Source organism: Hevea brasiliensis, chromosome 5 (genome assembly GCF_030052815.1).
Source record: "Hevea brasiliensis isolate MT/VB/25A 57/8 chromosome 5, ASM3005281v1, whole genome shotgun sequence".
Lineage (NCBI taxonomy): Eukaryota > Viridiplantae > Streptophyta > Magnoliopsida > Malpighiales > Euphorbiaceae > Hevea > Hevea brasiliensis.
The window spans coordinates 112,246,405-112,268,046 of NC_079497.1; the positions used below are offsets into that span (position 1 = coordinate 112,246,405).

General features: G+C 29.6%; 2 protein-coding genes across 3 annotated transcripts; both read right to left on the reverse strand.

Moving 5' to 3' along the window:
* Nucleotides 1-9,288: 9,288 nt before the first annotated feature.
* LOC110652559 (uncharacterized) lies at nucleotides 9,289-9,959 on the reverse strand. The gene is given in 2 exon segments (XM_021808170.2): nucleotides 9,289-9,754; nucleotides 9,757-9,959. Coding segments are annotated over 2 exon segments (447 nt in total). The 5' UTR covers nucleotides 9,884-9,959; the 3' UTR covers nucleotides 9,289-9,434.
* Nucleotides 9,960-15,909: 5,950 nt separating this feature from the next.
* On the reverse strand, nucleotides 15,910-18,776 carry LOC110652558 (AT-hook motif nuclear-localized protein 1). Of its 2 annotated transcripts, none has more exons than XM_021808169.2 (5): nucleotides 18,076-18,776; nucleotides 17,256-17,320; nucleotides 17,016-17,147; nucleotides 16,622-16,783; nucleotides 15,910-16,514 (listed from the first exon to the last, which is right to left on the reverse strand). In XM_021808169.2, the coding sequence occupies exons 1-5, from the start codon at nucleotides 18,524-18,526 to the stop codon at nucleotides 16,137-16,139; spliced, it is 1,188 nt and encodes a 395-aa protein (XP_021663861.2). In that variant the 5' UTR covers nucleotides 18,527-18,776; the 3' UTR covers nucleotides 15,910-16,136. The 2 variants fall into 2 exon arrangements, with proteins under 2 accessions (XP_021663861.2, XP_021663860.2); XM_021808168.2 differs by having other exon boundaries at nucleotides 17,256-17,323; nucleotides 18,076-18,775.
* Between the last annotated feature and the right edge of the window lie 2,866 nt (nucleotides 18,777-21,642).

Here is a 21,642-nt window from a genome sequence, read left to right on the forward strand (position 1 = left end):
TAGTTAAAGTGGAATTGGCACATGCAATCTTGTGCAACTTAACTATTTTGCTTGAGACACACCACATGATCAAACAGCTAGGGATTATGTCTGCCTTGGACACACAGTTGTATGCATATTATGTATTGGCAAATGATAGAATACTTCCATTGCATTCATGTACATCTTCATTATAGATTTAATTTTTTTTTTTAAATAAAATTTTAAATGAAATTTTTCTATATTTCTTTTTTTATCATATGACCTTATATATGTATTGAGCCTTAAAAAAAATTAGAAAATTTTGGATGTGGGTAACTTTCATATAGCACCAAGTAGATCTAGAGTGGTCTAATAAAAAAAAGCATTGTCTCTAAGTAGCACTCTAATATTTCTTAATCATCACCTAATATTATCATCAAATTGGTCAACTGCAATTTGACTCTAATTAATCAACAGCATCATTGCTTGTTTATTTTAATTTTACTTGGTTTCTATAAAAATATAGCCTTTTATTTTCCCATCAAAATTCCATTTAATTCACTCCATGGAAATAAATTCTAATTAGCCATTAAAAAAAATTGTAGTTAATTAAGCATGCAACACTATTTTTTTCAAGCAAAAGAGGCCAAATTATATGTTGTTGGTATACTTTCAATAATATAATAAAAGATAGATTATTCCTTAGTATAAAAACTCAATGGTTTGTATCTACAAAAGATTATATTCCCTTGTCCATTTTCCTCTAATTTATTTGAATATTAAAGTATTTTTAGGCAAAAAGCTTGGTTGGTGCCCAATATGTCTTTGTCACAATGGACAAGATGTACCATCTAACTTTTCTCCTAAACCTTTCCAAATTAAGTTATTTTCAGTCAATGAGCTACTTGTGAAGATTTTGAATTGATCCCCTAAATGCTTTGATTTTTGCAATATAAACTTCTTTTTATATGTGAACTAGACTTCATACCTTAACCTACCAATTACTTCTAACTTATCTTTCAAGGGTCCATGATCATACCACATTCTAGGGTTTTTTTTTTTTTTTCCATTGGGGAAGAAAATTTTCAATTAATTATATGAATTGCTTGTTTATTTGTGTATTGGATTGAGATTAATTTGATGGTATAAACCTAATATTTTTGTGTGAAATTGATATTATTTTTTTGGCTTTTTTACATATGAGAATTAGATTGTAGATGTGTCAGAAACACGTATAATTTCATTTATAAATGTATTTATACTAATATAATTTCTAATCGGAATGATTAACGAAAAATAATTCATTAATTAATTAATTAGAATTTAAAAATATTAAAATTAAATTATGATATAAACACTTCTTAATCAATTAATTAATAATTTAGATATGAAAGAATTAGTTATATCCTTGTCCTGCTATTCAATTTCCAATTAGTGACCCTTATGGCTGAAGTTATTTTTGTTAGTCCTTTATTGAATATTCATATTCAACAACAACCTAAGTATGCTCTTCAAGTTTCATGTGGAATAATGAGCAGTCACACTTTGAATGCAATATCCTTTATATATTAATGCTTATTCTACTCATAGCAATCATGTGATGAAGACTCACATAAATTTTTGTGTGTATATCCTTAGATCTATCATTATTAATAAATTTTGAGTATATAAATCATTAGATCTATCATCGTTAATATACCTTAAATTTTTATAGTATTTTCTCTCTTCTAATGGAGTCATTTTATTTTTATTTTTTAATTATTGAGATATTTTATTTTTAAAAGAATAATACTCTATTAAATATGTTTATCGGTCAATTTACATGTTCAATCAATACCATAAAATTTTTTAAATTCATTATATTGTTTTTTATATAAATGATTAATTTTATTTATATAAAAATATAATATTTTAATTTATATTTCTCTTTTATATTATGTTCTTAATTAATGAAATATTTTATCAATTTTTATAAAATAAATAAAATTTATTTTTATTCAATAAGTTTTTTTTCTTTTAATAAAACTCTTTCAAAACTGATCAATTTGAAACGAATTAATCAAGTTTTAAAAAAGATGAAATGACACATAATCTAACTAATCCATCAATCTGAAGTGAATTTAAATGGTTGAATGGATTTTCAAAAAGGCATCGCCTAATTTAATTGTCACATATTTTCATTTAAGAAATAAAATAATAACAAAGCTTGAATTTAAACTGCAGGCTCATAATCACCTTTAAAACTACTCGCCATTTACGACAAATTTACATAAATTATATATATATATATATATATAATTTCAATTTCAATTAAAAATTTTAAATTATTTACAAAATTATTAATTATCATAATACACCATTATTATTATTATTATTATTATTATTATTAATGTTAAAAAAAATTAAGGGCCAACATATAAATGAATTAAAATATCTTTATGTGTTTAATATAATTACTTAATTTAATTATTTTAAAAATATTAATTAATTAATTTCAAAAAATATTAATTTATTAATTAATAAAGAATCTTAATTAAATAAAATTTGGAAATATTAATCTAATAGGAAGTCTACGTGTTAAAAATTTTTTCTACTTATATTTTATAAATATAATTAATTTATTAACTAAAAATTAAAAAAATAAAAGACTAATAAAAGCCAAACTATCATATCTTTCAAAAAAATTGTAATAAAAATTATTCATCTAACAATAAAACTCTTTTTTATACTTAATAGATGAATTATAATAAATAAATTTATTATGTTGAAGGTTGACATTTTATTTAATTATATTAATATTTAGAAATATTAATTAAATAAGAAATTTCTTTCTATTTAAGAAGTTTCTATTAATTAATAAGCCTACTTATTCTAATAATTTATTTTTATTAATTAGTTCAAAAATTAGATGAAAATTGGAAATTTTATTTAAGTAAAAAATTAAAAGAATAGTTTATTTACATAATAAAATTTAATATTAAAAAATTAATACTTTTTTAAAAAAGAAGCTTTTTAATATTACATAATATATATTTAATATTTAATAAATAATATATCGGTAATCTTGCACCATTTATCCTTATTAATTAGTTAAAAAAATTGGTCCGACTTTGAAAATTTTATTTAAAAAATAAAAATTAGAAAAATGGTTTTTTTTTAGGGAAAAATAGTTTATTTACATAATGAAATTTAATTTTTTTCAAAAAAAAATATTTTTCAAGGGAAAAAAAAAAGAAAGAAAGCTTTTTATAAGAAGCAACGGTTGAAATTGATCACATCATCTAATTCCTTCACCATCTTCATTGTCCACTGGTTATTGTCATCAACATCATCACTTTGCTTTTGACACTGTAAATTGTAAGTGGATTAATTTTATGATAAATAAATAAAAAAAAATACATACGCACCAAATTTTTTTTTATTATTGGTTTTACATGTAGTAAATAAAAAATTAATGAAAAATTTTAAAAATAAAGATTAAATGTAAAAAAGCAGAGCCAGTGCTACTCTATTTAATTATTTTAAATCATAGTTTTGCATACACATTTAGGTCTTTTTTAAGCTTGGGAACATAAGGAAAACATTAATTCTTATAATTGTTCTGGTGGGTATGCAATTGAGTTGATGGCTTTGTATTCTTTTTAACACCATGCCCCTTCATGAGTGTTCTATTATGTCTAATAATATTTAATTTGTATTATCATTAAGCTTAAGCTAAAGTAAAACTCTAAAGTCAAGGATAGTTTATTCTTTTTTGCCGTAAGGTTAAATCTTGGAAGAGGGATTGATTTGATGCATTAATCTCAAACTCATTAACACCGATTACCCACTAATAGTAATGTCTAAGTCTAGATTGACTTAATTTAGCGACTGAAATTAATAAATATAAATTTTAAATTAATATTAAAAATTTTATAATTTTAATTTAAAATTATAATTATAATTCAGAAAGTTAAAATTTTCCACAATTAACTTTTAATCTTTTAATAGTTAAAATTTTTTAATTAATAATTATAGCCCTTAAATTAAATATGCCTAATTTTTTACACACTAGACTTAGGCTAGGCCACTTTTCAAATAATTAATCAAAAGCTCAAGATGGTTATTCTTTTCTATTCTATGCTAATTTATCTATATTGATTTTAATGGTTATTTTTATGTGGCTTAAATTTTAGATATGTATTTACAAATCGAAATTATGGCCTAACTTAAAAATTTTACATTTCAATCCGATTGAAATAAAAAGTGAAGTTAATAGTCCGAGCCACTATAAATATGGGCTTACTTCTAAAAGTAGGCAACTAAAAAAAATAAATAAATAAAAATGGGTGACTTGAAAAGTATTTAGAGATATTTTGACTCACATAGATGAGAGAGAGAGAGCTGATCGCTAGTATGACTAGCATTCAGCAAATAAAAAATTAAAAAAAAAAATTATTGAAAAGTAGTTGGATGCTATTTAAAATTGCGTCTGGTTGTTAGATGCTACTCTAAAAACTGTCCAACTACTCTTTAATCCTTAAAAATATGGATAAATTACTTTAAAATTCTTTAAAAAATTTTTAATTACAAAGTCATGCATATATTTTATAAATAACCCTAAATATTATAACTATTTACAAATAAGCCCTTATATTTTTGTAATTAAAAAATAAAAAATTGTACATAAAATTAATAATTATATAATATAAAAAATTGAAAATACAAATATTATTTATATGTAAAAGAACATTAATATTTATTTAGCAAATTAATAAAATTAGTATAGTGAAGGAATTATATTAAATATTTTATAAATATTTAAAAAATGATATTATTTAATATTTATTAATTTAATAAAATATTAAATTATGATAAATATTATTATTATGAATTAATAAAAAAGATATGAATAAATAATTATTGAAATAAATAAATTCAAAATAAATAAAATAATAGAAGTAATGAATATATATGTGTGTTATTTCTTTAATTTATGATTTATCAAGTTTAGGCAATATCATAATCTCATGTTGAGTTTGAATCATATCACAATTAGAATTTGTATTAAAATCCTTAGACCAGAGGCAACTCAATGAAGTCTCACAATCACCAAATATTGAATTATCTTATAAATTTTAATATATATAAATTTGATAAAATCTGCATTTGATGAAAAAAAGAAAAAGATTCTTTGTTGAATTTCAGGTGAGCTTTCATAAAATTTCATACTTTTTCTCTAAAAGGTGGCAATATAGAAAAAAAAAAGAGAGTAATATATAAATATTTTAGTAAAAATATATTTAATTAGTAAGAATATAAATGATAAAATAAGCAGAATAAATTAAAAAACATAATCAAATGCTATAACTCAATTGTATTCTTTATGCTATAGGATATAAAACATTATCTCAATTGTTGTGTTATTGATGTTCCGTATGAGATTGTGGGTATATTCAATTGTTTGTCTAATTTTTTTATATTTTTATTTAAATTTTTCGATAAATGCTTTGTTATGTTAATTATGTCACTTTTATTTATTTGTTAAAACAAAACAAATAAATAAAAGTGACATAATTAACAAAACAAATAAATAAAAGTGACATAATTAACATAACAAAGCATTTATCGAAAAATTTAAATAAAAATATAAACGTTGGGGCGTCCTCTATTAACGACGCGCTACATTGGAGCCCGGGTGTAGTGATAAATATGCAAGGGTGTAGAGCGTTCACCGAAAGTGACGCGCCATGCCGGCGCCTGGGTGTGGTGTTAAGTGAGCAAGGGTTCCCATATCATGGATGGGTGTGGGTAAAGAAGTTAGTCCATAAGACATATAGTAGAACAAATAGTGGAACAGAACACAAAATAGATATAGAAAACAATAGAAGATATCATAGAAGGAGACCAATTAGGAAGGAGCAGGATAGAAGGAGGATCATGGTTGGTACTTGGAATGTTGGATCACTTACAGGAAAATTAATGGAGCTTGTGGATACCTTGGAAAGGAGAAGAGTGAATATTGCTTGCATTCAGGAGACTAAATGGGTAGGAGAGAAAAGTAAGGAAGTGGGTAATTCAGGGTACAAACTGTGGTTTACCGGAAAGAAGAGAAACAAGAACGGAGTGGGTATAATCATAGACAGAACATTGAAAGACGCAGTAGTAGCTGTGAAAAGAGTAGGAGATAGAATTATACTAGTAAAGTTAGTACTACAAGGAGAAACAATAAATATAGTTAGTGCTTATGCCCCACAAATAGGACTAGACAGTGAGAGTAAACAGAGGTTTTGGGAAGATATGGATGATTTAATGCAAAGCATACCGAATGAAGAGAATGTTTTCATTGGTGGAGATTTAAATGGACATGTAGGAAGTGATAGACAAGGTTATGAGAATGTTCATGGAGGTTTTGGTTTTGGCAATCGAAATGAGGAGGGAAAAAGCATCCTGGATTTTGCTATGGCATACGACTTAATACTAGTAAATACCTACTTTATAAAAAGAGAGTCACATTTAGTGACTTTCAAAAGTGGGCAACATGGAAGCCAAATCGACTTCCTCTTAACCAGGAAGACAAATAGAGCTCTATGCAAGGATTGCAAGGTCATTCCAGGAGAGGTTTTAACAAGTCAACATAGGTTGGTGGTCTTGGATGTCAAGTTTAGGAACAATTCAAGTAAGGTCAGAAGAAATAGTGTAGTTCGAACAAAGTGGTGGGAGTTCAAAGGAGTAAAGCAAGTAAAGTTCAAAAATGAGCTTCTTGAGTCCGAAGTATGGAAGCTAGATATGGAGGCCAATGATATGTGGATACAGATGGCATCAAAGATTAGAGAAGTAGCTAGAAAAGTACTTGGAGAGTCTAAAGGACATGGACCACCCTCAAAAGAGAGATGGTGGTGGAATGAGGAAGTACAAAAAGCAGTGAAGAGAAAATGGGAATGTTATAAGAAATTACCTAAATGTGATAATAATGAGGCATATGAACAGTACAAGATAAGTTGGACCCGATAAAGTGGTGCAAATTGAAGATAAGTTGAGAGAAGGGAGATTGAGGTGGTTTGGTCATGTGAAGCGTAGACATACGGAGGCTCCAGTTAGACAAGTAGAGCACATTAGGTTAGAGGATAGAAAGAAAAAAATGGGTAGACCTAAAATGACTTGGAGTAGAGTGGTACAACATGACTTAGAAGCATTACACATTTATGAGGATTTAACCCAAAATCGTTCAGAGTGGAAAAAGCGAATCCATATAGCCGACCCCAAATTTTTGGGATAAATGCTTAGTTGAGTTGAGTTGTATTTATTTGTTAAAAAAATAATTAAATCTTAATATATATCAAGATAATTAATACTAATATTTATTTATTTTATTTATATTTTATTATCTAATTATCAATTTTTTTTCCTTTTGTTGATTAATAATTATTAAAAGCTATTTATTATAAACTAATTATCAAAATTTTATGTTATTAAATATTGAAACTATATTTAAAATATTTATACATTCCTTTTAATATTTTATTTATTTTGATTTTAATTTCATATTTCACAGATATTAATTTAACATTTATAAATTATTTTATTTATTTTGAATTAATGTCTTTCAACATTTATTTATTATATATATATTTTTAATTCATATTAATAATATTTATCATAATTTAATATTTTGTTAAATTAATAAATACTAAATAATATCAATTTTTAAATATTTATAAAATATTTAATATAATTCATTCACTATATTGATTTTATTAATTTGCTAAATAAATATTAATGCTCTTTTACGTATGAATAATATTTGTGTTTTTAAATTTTTTATATTATATAGTTATTAATTTTATGTACAATTTTTAAATTTTTTAATTATAAAAATATAATGACTTATTTATAATATTTAGGGTTATTTTATAAATATATAGATGATTTTATAATTAATTTTTTTTTTAAGAATCTTAAAGTAGTTAATCTATATTTTTAAGAGTAATATCCAACGGTCAGACTCTCCTTAGAGTAGTGTCCAACAGTCAGGCGCAATTGTAAGTAATGTTCAACTACTTTTTAATAATTGTCATTTTTTTATTTTTTGTTTGCTAGAGGCTAGCCATACTAGCGACCAGCTCTCTCTCTTCTCTATGTTAGCTAAAATACCCCTTTTTGATAATTTTTTTTTTCAATTGCCTCTTTTTAAAAAAAAGTCCTATAAAGATCATATTTTATGCCATTTGAAATAGACTAATAAAATATTTAAGAAACATATTATGTTAGAATTTGAAAGTATTAAGTGATTATATTTTACTTTTTTCAGCACAATAAAACTTTTTTTTCTTATTTTACTTATAAATATAAATCATATCACGTAAATCTTATATATTTTTTTTTATATTGCGTATAATACTAATAAGTCCATCATGCTCCACGAATACTATATATATATATATATATATATATATATATTGTATGGAATAAAGGTGAGGGTATAATTAATTAACCACTATATTTAAACACATGGATCTATACAATATTAATTAATGCAAACTTTTCAAGACCATTTTTAAAAAATTAGTAAATTTTAACAATTTGTTAAAATAAATAATATTTTTTAACCAATCAATAGTTGACTTAAACAACTAATTCGATGCTGATATTGCAACAATTGAATTGAACTAATATATACTTAAATTAATAAAGAATGACCTCCTAATAATAATAATAAAGAATGACCTTATATCATAGGGTTCTATGGCTACCTAGTCTTGCTTTTACTATGAAACTCTAGCTACCCATTAACAGCTAAACTGAGCTTGCATGAATGGACCCAAATCAACCAATAGTCTTTTTTTTAATAATAATAATAATAATAATAATAATAATAATAATAATAATAATAATAATAAAGAAGCTACAAATGGGTGGTGAAAGATCAACTACAAACTGAAGACTCGTTTAGGTCCATCCACCAATGACACCCGACTGGTCCTTCTACTTGAAGTGGTCTTCTATATATCAAATTAATTAATTCCTACATCTCACCAACCTTATACAACATTTTGAATTATTCTTACATTTCACCAACCTTATGCTTTGGAATTTTTTACCATATTTAAAATGGATTTAGAATATTATCCTCAATATTATTCTAACAACTTCACTGTTACTGACTAGACCTTGGCTTGTGCGCTGCATCAAAGATGTAGACCGAAGCCCAACCCTCCAACAGGGGCAGCATATCACCTCAGGGGTTGGGCTCACGAAATAGCGCAGAGCTGTTTAAGCTATTCTGCGAAAAGAGAAATCGAGATAATCGATCATAATTAGAACAATATACTAATCACACAGCTACCATTTTGACGGAAAGTTGAACATACTTATCATATTAAGTAATTAATTAATTAGTTAATTGTTCTCCTTAACTACAATCCACATCCCTTGTTAAGTAAACCAAAAGGAAGAACAGCCAAAGCCAACAACACTAAAGCACAAATTAGCGTTTACAGCTTGAAGTGAGGATCAATCTCAATTCTAGCCACACCCTCCTTCGCCTCCTTAGCCACCTCCACCTCGCCAACCACCAACCCACCACCCTCTTCTCCTTTCACAATCTTCTCTTCCTCCTCCTCATCTACATAGTTCGGATCCTTCTCATCAATAGCCGGTGGCGCAGTTTCCAGCTCGTTCTCCACTATGTCGTCGGGTCCTTCCCACGTGTACTTCCCGCCGTGTCCTGACTTCGGCGACGGTTTCCTGATCCCGCCTAACCCATCAACTGGGTGCCTTTCCATGCGCTGCACCCCCTTGTCCATGAGCTTTTTTCCACGTACTTGATGGTGTCTATGTTGTGGGTGTTCAGCTCCATCTTCTCCACTCTCTTCTTCCCTTCCTCATTGCTAGACACCGCCCTTATCACTACCTTGTCCTTCTTGTCGTCAATGGGCTTCATTTTCTTTCTTCTCTCTCGTTGATTGATGCTGCTGGGTGGATGAGAGTTGATAGTTGTTATATAGTAGTAGAGTTTTCAGTCTTGAAAGGTGCTGGAAAGTGAGATGAATATAGCAAGATCGAGCTAGAAGGTTCAGGGCATGCACGTGGTGACGTGCTAATGCTTGTATCCGCCACGTGTAGTCTGTTTTTTATGTCGAGGCAGAAGAAATCAAGAAACTATTTTCTGTTTCATGTTGCATGGTTAGGCGATGTTAACTTGGGCCTGGAAATGAGCTGGGCTTGTCAAGCTTAGACCCAAGGTGGAGTTGGGTTCACAATTCACAATTGAATTTATAAAAGAACCCATTTTCCAAGGGCTTTGGATTGAATAATTCTTGCACAGGTCTTTTCAATGGATTCAAGACTTGCAGGGAATTGGTTTGGTGCTCGAATAAAATCAATTCCATCCAGGTGATGGAACTCGTCACTAACCAATGTGTGAGAGAAGAAACTAAGGTCCATTTAATTTCTCCATCTACATGAATCTTTGTAAAGCCATATGGGTTAATTAATCATAATCAATCAACAGAAGCTCAAAAGTTGGCAGCTCTTCAAATAAATAGGCCAGTAAAAACTTTCTGTCCATACGGTTTAACCAAAAGATGGAATTAGGAAAGAATGGCAGCAAAATGACAGCGATAGTGAAGAACATAGAGGAGAGTTCAGTGGAATTTCACTGGAAAAGCCGAGTCATGGCTCCAGGAAAAAGCTTCTTGTGCTTGCCCTGGAGTGCTATGTGACAGGGTCAGGGTATTCGGTAAATATAAACCTAGAAATTGCACCACTGATGCTGCCAATGTAATAATGCCCTGATGGGAAGATGGAAAAGCAAGCCCTTCTTTGTTTCGGCAAGTATCTAGTTAAAATACTTAATAACAATTATCAATTCATTTATGTACTTATAGTCTCCAGAGTGCTTTAACCAAAGCTGCTTTGCAGGAACAACAGATGTAGTAAACAAGAAAAGCATTCTTACAAATTCAAATCTAATTAATTATCGGTTGTCATCCCTAATTGCTCCGATTCTGGATAAAAGTCCTAGGAGAACAACACGTGTCAATCGTTTTGAAGGAATTGAAGAAACTCTGGGAGAAAATTAATAATTCGAACTGGAAGCAATTTTTTTTCATCAAACACTTATATTGATTGACGATGAACCGTATCAGGCGCTTTTAAGACGATGAACCGTATCAGGCGCTTTTAAATCCAACATACGCTGCTACATTCTTTCTTGAATACAAAGCAGGAGAAGCTAATGATGATGTTTTATGTAAGAGTTCATCACGTGAAGGAGAAGATTTGTTCAATAGGTCCTAAGGGCGAGCTTCGGCAATTCTTGGATGGCCTAACAAAAGCAGATGATGTGCCTTCCTATGTGAAGGAGAAACCTCTTGGAATTGGACAGCCTGCGTTTGCCCTAGTCATCCTTAATGGTTTTTCTACTCCAAGATTATTAATCTTCGTTTTGGCAAGGAATGATCAGCTTAATTTTATACACTACGACTAGTCAGCTTAATTTGTGAGCTAAGGTTTTTGTAATGTTAATTAAATGTAGGATGCATGTATTGTTTCGTTGAACATGAAGCTGATATATAATGTAGTTGAAGGAGAAACCTACCTTTTCACTTTCCAAATGATGATGTTTTAGACATGCAACTTTATAAACCAAGTTTGGCCTTCCTCTATCTCACCACTTCAAGGTCAACTTCAACGCAAATAGGAGATTTCCAGAATTCTGCAATTTTTGTGTGTATTCATATGTAGAATCTTGTAGTTATTTCCATCGAAATTTTTCAAGATCTCCACCATGCATGATTGCATTATTAAAAAAACATTGTTTAATTCTTGTGACAGAAATAAATTGAACGCTTTTTTGACGACATCAATAAAACTATCAATTTTATTCAGAGCCTCTTGGTGTTAAATTGAATTGATGGCTCAAAAGAAACCGAGATCCGATACATTCAAATCGAGACTGTTGGTAGGTTGACAACACAGACAAATATCAAATCCATCTGTCCTTGCAGCTTGCACAAATTCATGATCATAAACATCCAAATGAGGCTTGGCATTATCTTGCTGAACATAAATAGTCTTAGAACTGGAGAGTGACCATTTTTTCTTTGATTGAAGGCAACAATTTGTTAATTAAACGTGAACGAACAATATCTTTCGTAATTGACAAAATTGGCCTGGTATCTAAAGTCCCTGCCGAACAATTTTTACTATTCCACTTAGCTTTATCCTTAAATACAAATGGCCAAATTCCAATTTCCTATCAAATTCTATATTATTGGTATCAAATCATGGCGAGCAACAGCAGCCAAGAACATAATATTTGATACAAATCTCTTACTCGATAGGGCTCCTCTTCATTAGGGTGGAGATAAAATTTTTGAGAAGTTTTAAAAATGTAAAACCACTTTTCATCAATGTGAATTCTATTATACATGTTAATGAAGGAGGGTTTAGAAACAAGTTTACCTTTATCAATCATTGAGTAACAAAACTACAACCTTGCTCTTTTGTTTTCATCCTTCAAAAGTGGCTTAATAGCATGTGAATGAGGTCCAGTACTTCCATATTTGATTCTTCTATGAACAGTTGATTTTGCCAAACCCAATGCATTTGCTAATGATCTTATATTAGTCCGACGACGGCGAAGAGGAATTCCTATAATTTTCTATAAATCAATGTCAATTCTCTTGGGACCTCTTTTCCTTTGCTCAAGAGATGGAATTCCTATCTCACCATTTGTACGAGTAAAATATTTTGCATCATGTCAAATTAATAAACTGATCGTTTAGATATAGAAAGATGATTGTTGACCTTCAAAATGGTTCCATTTGGTCAAGTCCCCTATTGCATATGTTGGAGAAGCATTCCTATTGTAGTATTTTTAAGGTCCAAACTTATGTTCGTCTTCTTGTTTGAGCAATGCAAAGCATCAGGTGTAGTATCATCATTACAGTTGAAATTAACAAAATTGCTGACCTCATCTAGTGGAATGCAATTCAAATTAAGAAGGTAATTCGTTTCTTTATTTGGATATGTGTCAGAAGGTGAATTGCAATTCAAATCAATGGAAACGAGTGGTGAGTTGTTCAAACCAAATGAGATGTCTGACGGTGGATGCATGGTTGCAGTAGGTGGATTCAAATCAAGTGAATTTTCTGATGTTGAGATACTCATGTTTGTTTGTTTAATGTGAGTGAAAATGGAAAAGGTTCTAATTTATGTATACAGTATCAAATTTAGATTTTGGCTCTATAAGGGACTTAAAATTGGCTCCAAAAGACTAATTAATTGGCTAAAGTTAAGTACTTAATTGAAATTTGTGAATTTTGCCTCCATTGCTCCAAAATGGGAAAACAACAAAGGAAAAAAATGGTGAATGTTTCCTCCAGCATAAGTGTGCGAATTTTTTTTTTTTTTGGCTCAAAACCAAAATCACATAGTACATTTGATGTGATAATTGCATAGTGTTGACCTTCAATATGTCCAGCTATGCAAATTTGTTATTAATGCAGATATGTAGGATTAAATACATCAATAACAAAAAAGAGATTTAATTAGGGGTATATTTGGAAAAAAAGAAATAAAAAATTTTAATTAAAAGAAAAAACTCTAATTTTCTTAAACTAAGAGAAAATTAGTTGTGTCTAAGATTGTGGGATGGAGAGAGTATTATAGTTCTTGATAAGTATACATTTTAGGAGTTATACTTTCAAAAAATTTATTTTTTAAGAAGTGATGATTTAAATATGTTTAGTATATAAATTATTTTATCAAAAAATAAATTTGCTCCTGAACATTTGGGAAGTGTAACTTACTTCCCTTTCCCTCTCTCAAAGAAACTAGAAAGTTGGTGTGATAATACAAATCAAACAAAAGAGTTTTTTTTTTTTTTTTTTCACTTCCCAAAAAGTTTTATTTGTATAATCTACTTAACTCTAACCCAATAGCCTCTAATTACCGATCAACACCCCAAGAAGGTAATTCAGAACAATCAAATTTTGGGAGTTTCATTTGGAGGCTTGATATCTGCAATGAGATAGAAGGGAGGAAGTCTAATAGCCAAAAGAATTCTCTTCTCCCTCGAACATGAATCTTTAATAAGTATAGAAGTTGAAAAGTTTGACAACCTTCAACTAATAAACCAACAGCAGCATCTTTCAAATGGCCTAACAGAAAAAAATTAAAGCTATTTCGAGAAATACCAAGAATGGCAGGAAATTTTGGCCGCAAGTTTGAAGAGGATGGAGGCCACTTAAAAGGCAATTTACTAGAGAAGCCAATCCTTACTACTCCTAGGAAGAAGCTTCTTGTACTTTCTCTTGATGGGTTGCTATGTCATAGGGTGTGCTATACCCTTCCAGTGTCCCTAAATATCGCATTGCTGATGCTGCCTATGGCAGCATTCTCGGTAAATGATCTCGTATCGTCCTATTTAACATTGTAGTTAGTTCTCATATTAATCTTAATTTCTTCTATACTTGTTCTACTTTCTTTTCTTAGTTTACAAGAGGCCATAAAGTGAAGAGTTCCTGAGATTTTACTTTGAAAGATTCGAAGTGGGAATATGGTCCTCCGCAAGAGAGATAGTATTTATATTACGTTACTGCATTTCTGTGTTTCTTTGCTAGATCGTCTTTTGAGTGATGTATTTAACATGTCTTTTATATCCCCTGCCTGAGATAGAGATGGTATTTGAATAATGCCTTAGATTGTGTGACGAGAGGATTAAGAAGTTTGCTTCTTTTTTCTTGGGTGAGCAGGACTTTTTGTCTAGTACTGGCTTCAGAATTATGTATGATGTAAGCAGTGAGGATGTCTAATATTTTCTTTTTCAGGACCAAGGTCAATGCAATAAATCTGAGTTCAATACCATAGAGAAGAAAGATAAGCCAATCTTTCTCAAGGAATTAAACAAACTGTGGGAGAACGAACTGTGGAAGGGGAGATATACTTCAGTGAACACCTTATTGATTGATGATGAGCCATACAAGGCACTCCTTAATCCTGTAATATATAATTAATATCTGCTGATAAATTTTTAGTATAATTGTTTTAAATTTGCAGTTGAAGTTTTCTGGTTGTTAATTTTGTTTTCTTGTAGCCTCACACTGCAATTTTCCCTACTGAATACAAGGCAAACCATGTAAATGAAACTGCTTCAGGTGAGAGAATTGCATGTTGCTATTTATGCATGTTAATTTTTTATTTTTATTTTTTAAATTTCTACAACTTTACATTTGGATGGAAACTTGAAGTATGCATAATGCGTAAAAATTTCCCCTCATTGATTAGGTCCTGAAGGCGAGCTCAGGCTCCACCTGGATGGTCTGGCAAAGACATGATGTTCCTACATACGTGAATAAACACCCTTTTGGACAGTAGCCTATAACAGACAAGCATCCTGAATGGGGTTACTACTCCATTATTATCAGTCATCACACCAGGGGATGAGCCGCAGATTGGGTTCAGATATTGCACCTGCTGTTCTAATGCAATTTATAACTTGAATACACATTTACTGTTATCAGAAATGTGAAGTTGGAACTACAGTATGCCATTAAACTTATGCCTATAATATGAAATAAAATAGTTTAATGCTTATAATTAGTTTCTTTTGGTTGCCTTCTCAGCCTCCAAGTTCCTATAGTACTATATTTGAAAGCATTATATTAAAACATAGCATCACTTAAAGATGGAGTAACCAGCGAAACTAAAATAAAATTTGATGAAATACAAATGCGACTTTGCATGATAAGATAAAATACCTCTTGATTGACTGCATTCGTCCTCAGTGGCCAGCCAAGAGTTGGGTAAATTTCAGTATTCATCTCCTAAAATTAAAGATAGAAGTATAGAACACCAAGTATACCAAAGCCCCATTTTTTAAATTGGGGTTTTGATTCTTTTTCTTTGATGGATACTGTATGGCTCTTGCTGCCATTGAGAAAGCTCACTTTGCAAATGAGGTGAAAAAGAAGAATAATCACTGTCTGCTTAGTATTTATAGTCACTGTGATCAGTGTAGTGGACAAAAATAATCCAATAACATTGCCCAATAAGAAGTGCTACATGTCCTACTGATACCTAAATGCTGAGGCAGAAAATTAGAATGGTCGTCAATAAATTTAATGGTTACAACAACAAAAGCAAATAGAATTAGTTTCATTTGGGTTGTTTTGTCAGCCTCCAGGATTCTAAAGTACCATACCTTGTGCATCCTCTTCAATGGGGACAGACAAATTAATGTCTGGAGATGGTCTCTGAATGGATGTGGGTTGTGATCCATTCCAAAAGGGAGTGAAGGAAATTGTAGCATTTGGTATCTGCTGCTTGCTCACATTGTTATCTGTTCCTCCATGGCTCTGTTCTGGCAATGGAGACGTGGAGATCAAACATGTCTCGCCATCAGTTTTCGCCGAACATGTCTCGCCATCAGGTTTTGCCTGTGAGATTGGTCTCGCCTCTGTCAGTACATCTTGAGCACCTGGGATCACAGAACTGCTTGCATTTTCACGATGGTGCTTTCTTTTGTGTGCCTTGTAACCATTTGGCATGAAGCTGCCTACAACAATCTTAGCAAATAAGAAGAAATCTATATCAGAAACCATCATTAATATGTTAAAACAAGTAGTTAATTTTGAGTGGTGAAGCAATTGAATGCATAAGAGAATAGTCTTACTTGGATAGGGCTGGCTGCCAACAAGAGTCCTGCAATGCCACCGCCTATTACTCGACCGTCAGGGCTAGCCAACGATACACTCAGTCCACCAGTCCTACTTCTCACACCACCAGTTTCAGTGACTGTGAATGACCCAGATAATGAAAGTATCTCAAAACGGCCCTGCAAAGAAAATTTTGTGCTGAATGTGCATAGATAAACCTGAAATTTTGAACTAACAGCAGCAAAATTATCACAGGAACGGCCAATTGGAGCACAACTGCACAAATATGTCAACGCTTTCCTCTTCTCAAACTGAGAGGTCTAAAGGTGCATAGCTTGCAGTGGAATCAGTGGTGTTGAGATATTTATTCATGGGCAAACCTTAATTTTTAGTGATTGTCCAGAATCATACCTCATATGTCAAAATACCACCAGATGAACCTGGTTGGCGAATGGTGACATTAGAAACAGCTCCATTGGCAGACAGAATACAAATTCCTCTAGGACCCTTCTGAGCAAATGATAGAATTTTCCCTGCAACATCCTGCAAGTAATAGTACAATATGGGGGTCATTTTTAAATTAAGAAAATATGAAAATTCTTGAATCTTAAACTGTAGAATATTGAACAAGTAAATTAAATAATTAAGTACCTCTCCAGTATTCACAGTTACTACATGAGGTGTGAAGTCCCCTCCTGCTGTGTTCGCAAACAGCTCTCCTTCAAGGATCAGAATTTATGTGAGATGAAATCTAACAAGGAAAGAAACCAAGGGGAAAAAAAAGGAGATATATAATTACTTTTCTTTTTCTTTCTCCAAAATTGGTGAAGCAAACATCAAAATGGAGAATGTTAGCTAATTCCTTTCAATCAGTAATATATGGATCAAATTCACCATATTAATAATATTTTTTCATGTTTCACCAATAAAATAATGATCAATCTAAAACATTCCAATCTCAACAGTCAACCTAATTTTATTTGCACTAGGAATTTAGCGGATATCTATATATATATATATATATATATATATATATATATATATATATATATATATATATATATATTCATCAACGTTCGTATGTTCAAACATAATTAACAAATTTTCTATTCCCTCTAAGCATTTATCCCTCAAGAGCTTTGTTTTCTTTCTTTTTCAGATACTTTGAGGTCATAATTGGATATAGTAGGTTGGTTGGTGAGAAAATTATGGGAAAATTTTAAGAAAAAATTTAGCAAAGTTCGAATCTTTTGGATTTTGTTTTGGATAAAAAGGGACGATTGTAATAAATAAAACCATCACAAATATTTAGGCTTTTTTTTGCCCTATTCTTTTCCTACATTTTTCTCTGCAAGCAATCACTCACAAACCACAAAAAGAAAACAAGATTAAAAACAGAAAACTACACTACTTTTATCTCCTAAAATTGTTTTCTTTTCCCCTTTCAGTTTCTGGGTTTCTTGAAACTTACCTAAAGAAGCAAGCAGCTGCCAGTTACCAGAACCAGGAGGCCTGCCTCGACCCCTTTTCGAAGAAGAGTAAATTAAGCCATCAGAAGGAGGAGAAGGAGGAGAGAAAGAGAAACCAGGTGGTGATAATGTTACTCCAGGCACTGCCTGATGATGAAAGGGCTGCACTCTCAGGTTGCCATCTGAATCGTACTTTCTTGGCCTTCCTCTCTTTTTTTTCCTAAATAAGTCAACACTTCCACTTACTGGGACTCCGGATCCTCCATCACTTCCTGTGGTTGGTGGTGTAGTTGTTGCACTTGCAATAATGGTTCTTTCCATGACCATATTCTCTGCAGCCATGTTCATGTTTATATTCATCAACTGCGGCGCTACCACGCTGCTCACTGGTGGTGGTGAGTCGGTCCCCGAATACCCTGGTGACCCAGAAGGTGTGCTTTCTTTTTCCTCCATTAGAAGTGAGTGGTGGATTGGCCAGCAGAGACACAGATAATTGATTTTTAGGAATGGAACGGGAAAAATTGGAAAGTGGAGCTGTGGAGTGAAGTTTGAACAAAGAAAGAGACTGCAAATGGCGCCAGATATAGAAGCTGTAACGTGTGGCTTTTTCTTTAAAAGAAACAAAATGAAAAGATGCGTATGTGAGAGAGAGATTAATTTTATAAACCTTACTCCATTAATGGAGGAAGAACTAAGGGTCTCTGAAAACAGATCATTTTATTGTCTGGACTGCACAGTCTCATGAATACAATTACCATAATATCAATTATGTAAAATTACCCACATTACCCTTCTAGCAATTTATTTGATTTTCATAATAAAATCTTTTATTTTATATTTAATCTGAAATCAATATTATTAAATGACATGAATTAATGCTATGTGTATAAATATTATCACTCACAATCTCATACCTAATTTTGATTTTTTATGAATTATTTCATCCACTCATTATTAATGGATGAAGAATACTTTCAGTAAGAAATATGCTGAAGAATTAGTGCTGAATTAGTCAAAAGTCAAAGTTTATAAAAAATGGCCGAGTCTTTTTTTGTTTTATGTCCCTTAATTTCTAACTCTTCCTCAGGTAGACTTGGACAAAATAAAAGAGCAAGTATAAATATAAATTATTAAAAAAATAAAATTAATATATATCATCCATTTTTAGTTACAATAATTCATAAAAATGTATATTTTTTATTAATTAATATTTAATTTTACAAAAAATACTTTAAAATAAAAATTTTAAATATATTGTACGAGTTGACTTAAAAATATTTCTTATTAGAAATATATTTCTTATTATAAAGTTTTGATCTGATATAAGTATAGTGGGATATTGCTAGATATATATAGCGTAATATTTTATTTATATATTTTTTATTAAAAAAATAATAATGAAAAAAGAAGGGCAGATAAGTAAAATTATTCCTTGATGGGGTATTTCCCAGAGGAATAAAAAAGATGGATGGATACAAACAAGAAGTAAAAAAAAAAAAAAAATTGGCAGTCAAAGAAGTGCTGTGCTGTAAAAGCTAGAAACCCGCCATTAAATAATGCTTTTTAATTTTTATTTTATATATAATAAGCCAAAAAAAGTTTAAATCCCTAACTTACGTTTCTTATCATAATTGGATTCTCCCAATTTTATTATGATCATTTTCTACTTTCAAAAAGCTTTCCCCATTTGAGTACTTTCATTTCATAAATTAACCAACCCCTCAAAAAATAATAAATTTACTTTTTTTTTTGAATTATTTATCTCACAACACAAAATTAATATATTTTAATTATTTTTATAATTAAATTGAATATATATATTCAATAATTGTGGATAAATTCATGTCACATGTGAATCTAATAAAGTTGATCCAGCTAAGGGAGGCTATTATGTCTTATCATGTCATGTAGGGTCCCTCAAGATTCAGTTTCAGCCTCAGGTGGGGAAATTGAAATCCAACTTGAAAGTTTTTTTATTTTGATTCTGCTTTAATCTTTAATTTAATTTGATTTTGATTAAATGGAAGAATTTTTTAAGGATAAAATTAATTTTGATTTAAAATTGAATTGACTAATTTCAATTCTGAATTAGATTAATCTAATTTTAGTTATGATTGGAAGTGTTGCCACCTCTAACATCATGTTTAGATTAGTTAGAAGCTCTCTTTTTAAGAAATTTTAATCATGTTTCATCCTTATTATTATTAAGTTTGATTTATAAATTGGTTGAATATATTTATAAGCAGAAAAAATATAAATAGTTTAATATTTAATTAAGTTTATAAATTAAAAAAATATATTTAAAATAAATTAAAAATTATAAATAAAGCAGCCTTATTTATAATTTTTTTATTTATTTTAAAATTATATTTTAATAAAATAAAAAATTATATTATTCTAATAGTTTTTAAAATATCAATACATTAGAAATTATAACATTCAATGGTATATTATTTTTGTCAATTTAATAAATTAAGTTTCTTTTATATATCTTTATTTCAAAGTTAATTTGAAGTAACTTTATTAAATATTTAATTATTTATTTTTAAATTAATTTATAAATTAAAAAATATATATTTTTAATCAAAAATTAAAAGTAAGTAGATAAATAAGAAACTCTAACAATCAAGATATGACTAAATTGTTGAGAACCCATTTAATTTTTTATTCGATTTAATTTAAAATTTTTAATTTAAACTAAATTTAGCTTAAAAATTAAATTTTATTTATTTTTTGATTTAAAAGTTCAATAATTTCTTGATTTTATGGCTAAATTTCTTGATTTAAGCTTAAAATTAAGAAGCTTAATTTATTAATTTTTTTGATTTTTGAATTAAATTGAAAATTAAAATTTTTAGACTAAATTAGATAAAAGTTAAAAATAAATTAAATTGAAATTTTTTTAATAAATATTAAAGTGTAATTGAATTTAAAAAAAAAGGACTATATTTTAATTCAATTCTAATTTTTAATAAAAATCAAAACCAAATCCAACCGATAAACCCCTATTCTTATTTATCATTATTTCAAAACTTTATAAACTCCACTTTATGTGTGGAAACTACCATATGCTGAAAATTTAATGAAATGAAGCATTTTCTTAATTTCCCACCAAATAAAAGGAGAAGAGGGAATAGAAAGGAGCGCCCATATCAATTGGCTGTGGAAAAAGACGGAGAAAAGTACAAAAAGAGCTTAAAAAATAAATAAAAAAAATTAAAGAAAAAAGAAAATTAATTCTAACGCTGCAAAAAGAAGCAAAAACTCAACAGTAGCATAAAAGCTGTCGGTAAGACCGTTGACGGCCCGGACCAAACACGCAATCCCCCACTTATTATTATTACCACCTCAAAAAATTAAATAATAATAATAAAAAAAATTGATACAATTCCGTGTGCTCCATCCTTCGAATCCAACACTTGATCCCTCTTTTATATTACCTTGGATCTTAACCTTTTATGATGTCCGAAAACGAACGGTTTTTGATGACGCGGCGTGCCAGGAACTTGACGGCATAGGATTATTTGACTGTTTGATATTGAATTTACACAATTTAAATTATTTTTTTA